This window comes from Perkinsus marinus (assembly GCF_000006405.1).
Source record: "Perkinsus marinus ATCC 50983 genomic scaffold scf_1104296950154, whole genome shotgun sequence".
Taxonomy (NCBI): domain Eukaryota; phylum Perkinsozoa; order Perkinsida; family Perkinsidae; genus Perkinsus; species Perkinsus marinus.
Window position 1 is genome coordinate 1 of NW_003209737.1, and position 1535 is coordinate 1535.

General features: G+C 52.9%; 1 protein-coding gene across 1 annotated transcript; it reads left to right on the forward strand.

Moving 5' to 3' along the window:
• Positions 1-604: 604 nt before the first annotated feature.
• On the forward strand, positions 605-1205 carry Pmar_PMAR005678 (hypothetical protein; the record flags this gene model as incomplete). Its single annotated transcript, XM_002778272.1, has 1 exon — positions 605-1205. A coding segment is annotated over one exon (601 nt), but the record flags the coding sequence as incomplete, so codon positions are not given.
• Between the last annotated feature and the right edge of the window lie 330 nt (positions 1206-1535).

Below are 1535 nucleotides of genomic sequence, written 5' to 3' on the forward strand. Positions count from 1 at the left end.
ATCGCGCGGAAAGACAGTGCGCATGGCTACGCTCGTGACGGGACGCTTCCAATTCTGAGAGGATGGTTGACTCCGGCTTTAATGGAGGATCTAAATAGTATCATACTATTAGTATGTGCAAATATATAAAAACTACTCAAAAAGGTGTCATGGTGCCCAACTTTAACGAGCAGTTGCATGGGGCATTCAAGCGCCTATGTGAGTATATCCTAGCTGGCCAGCTTCCACCGTTACGATTTGGCATACCGGGGGCATCATCTTTGGGCACCATCGTTTGCACCGATGCCAATAAGGAATCTTGGTCTGGCATCATCCTGAGAGTCTATGATGCGGGCTCCGGCAGCCAACAGTTCCCCACTAACGACGACCACCTGACCAACGCCATAACTGAACTATTATCTGTGCTCGAGTCGACTGGCCGCTATGAGAACATGACCTTAGCTGTCGAGCCACTACGAATATTGGGAGGGCGTTTCACGATGACTGAGTCAATCAGTTCGTCAACGTGGCGAGAACGGGCAGCTCAGTTAATCACTTTATCTGAAGGAAGAGCATACCTGAGGCTCAGGTCCTGAGCAGTCCCGTCACGATAGTGAGCGATAACATGAACGTCGGCCGTCGGTGGGGTGATGTGCAAGACACCTTTGGTGGCAAGTGGTTGCCTCTCGTTGACTTATACGATCGCACTGTTACAGATATGGTGTGGGTGCGTAGAGATGGATTCCCTGCATTCACGGATGCGCTGGCCAGAGTCTTCGCGGGGGGCGGACATGAGGGGGCGACCCCGGAACCCCCGGAATCGAGCGATCCTAAACTGCTGATCGACTCGGGCAGTATGGAGGTTGAGGTGGAACCTGGCTCTATGAGCTACGATGAAGATGAAGACGCAAGCGACGTCGACTCCCTGAATACGGATGAGCTCTCTGATAACCTTCCGAATGAAGATGAGATGGTCGATGTCGCTGCAGCGGTCATGGATAGCTCGAAGTCCGTCTATCTTAGTATCGGCGCGACCAAGTTTCTCGAGGAGGTTGAAGAAGCCCAGGCGAGAGACGACGAGAGCAGATATTTAGGGGTACGGCTATCCCGGGTGCGGCAGTATCTATCCGACGGTCACCTCGACAACGACGACAAAGTCACGGCAGAGCGCATCAAGAGAATCGCGGAGCGTTTTGTGCTACATGAGGGCATCATATTTTATCGGGGTAGGCCTGGTTTGAAGCTCTTTGTTCCGAGAGCTAAGACGAGAGAGTTGGCTTCGACGAAGTCAGAGTCACCGTGGATGAGATCGCGGATACTGTGTAAATACCACGACCTCACCGCGATGTGCCACAGGGGTGGAGCACGACTTGCAGAGGCGGTGTTGAGATTCCACTGGTGGCCTACCGTTCTATCCGATTGTGCTAGGTATGCCCGTACGTGTACGAGATGCCAGATCGACAAGGTGACATTGCGTCATAAAGTTGGCGAGCTGGGATCGACAGTATCGAGAAGCTCGAGGCCGATGAACTGCTGATTGTGGATTATGCTGGGCC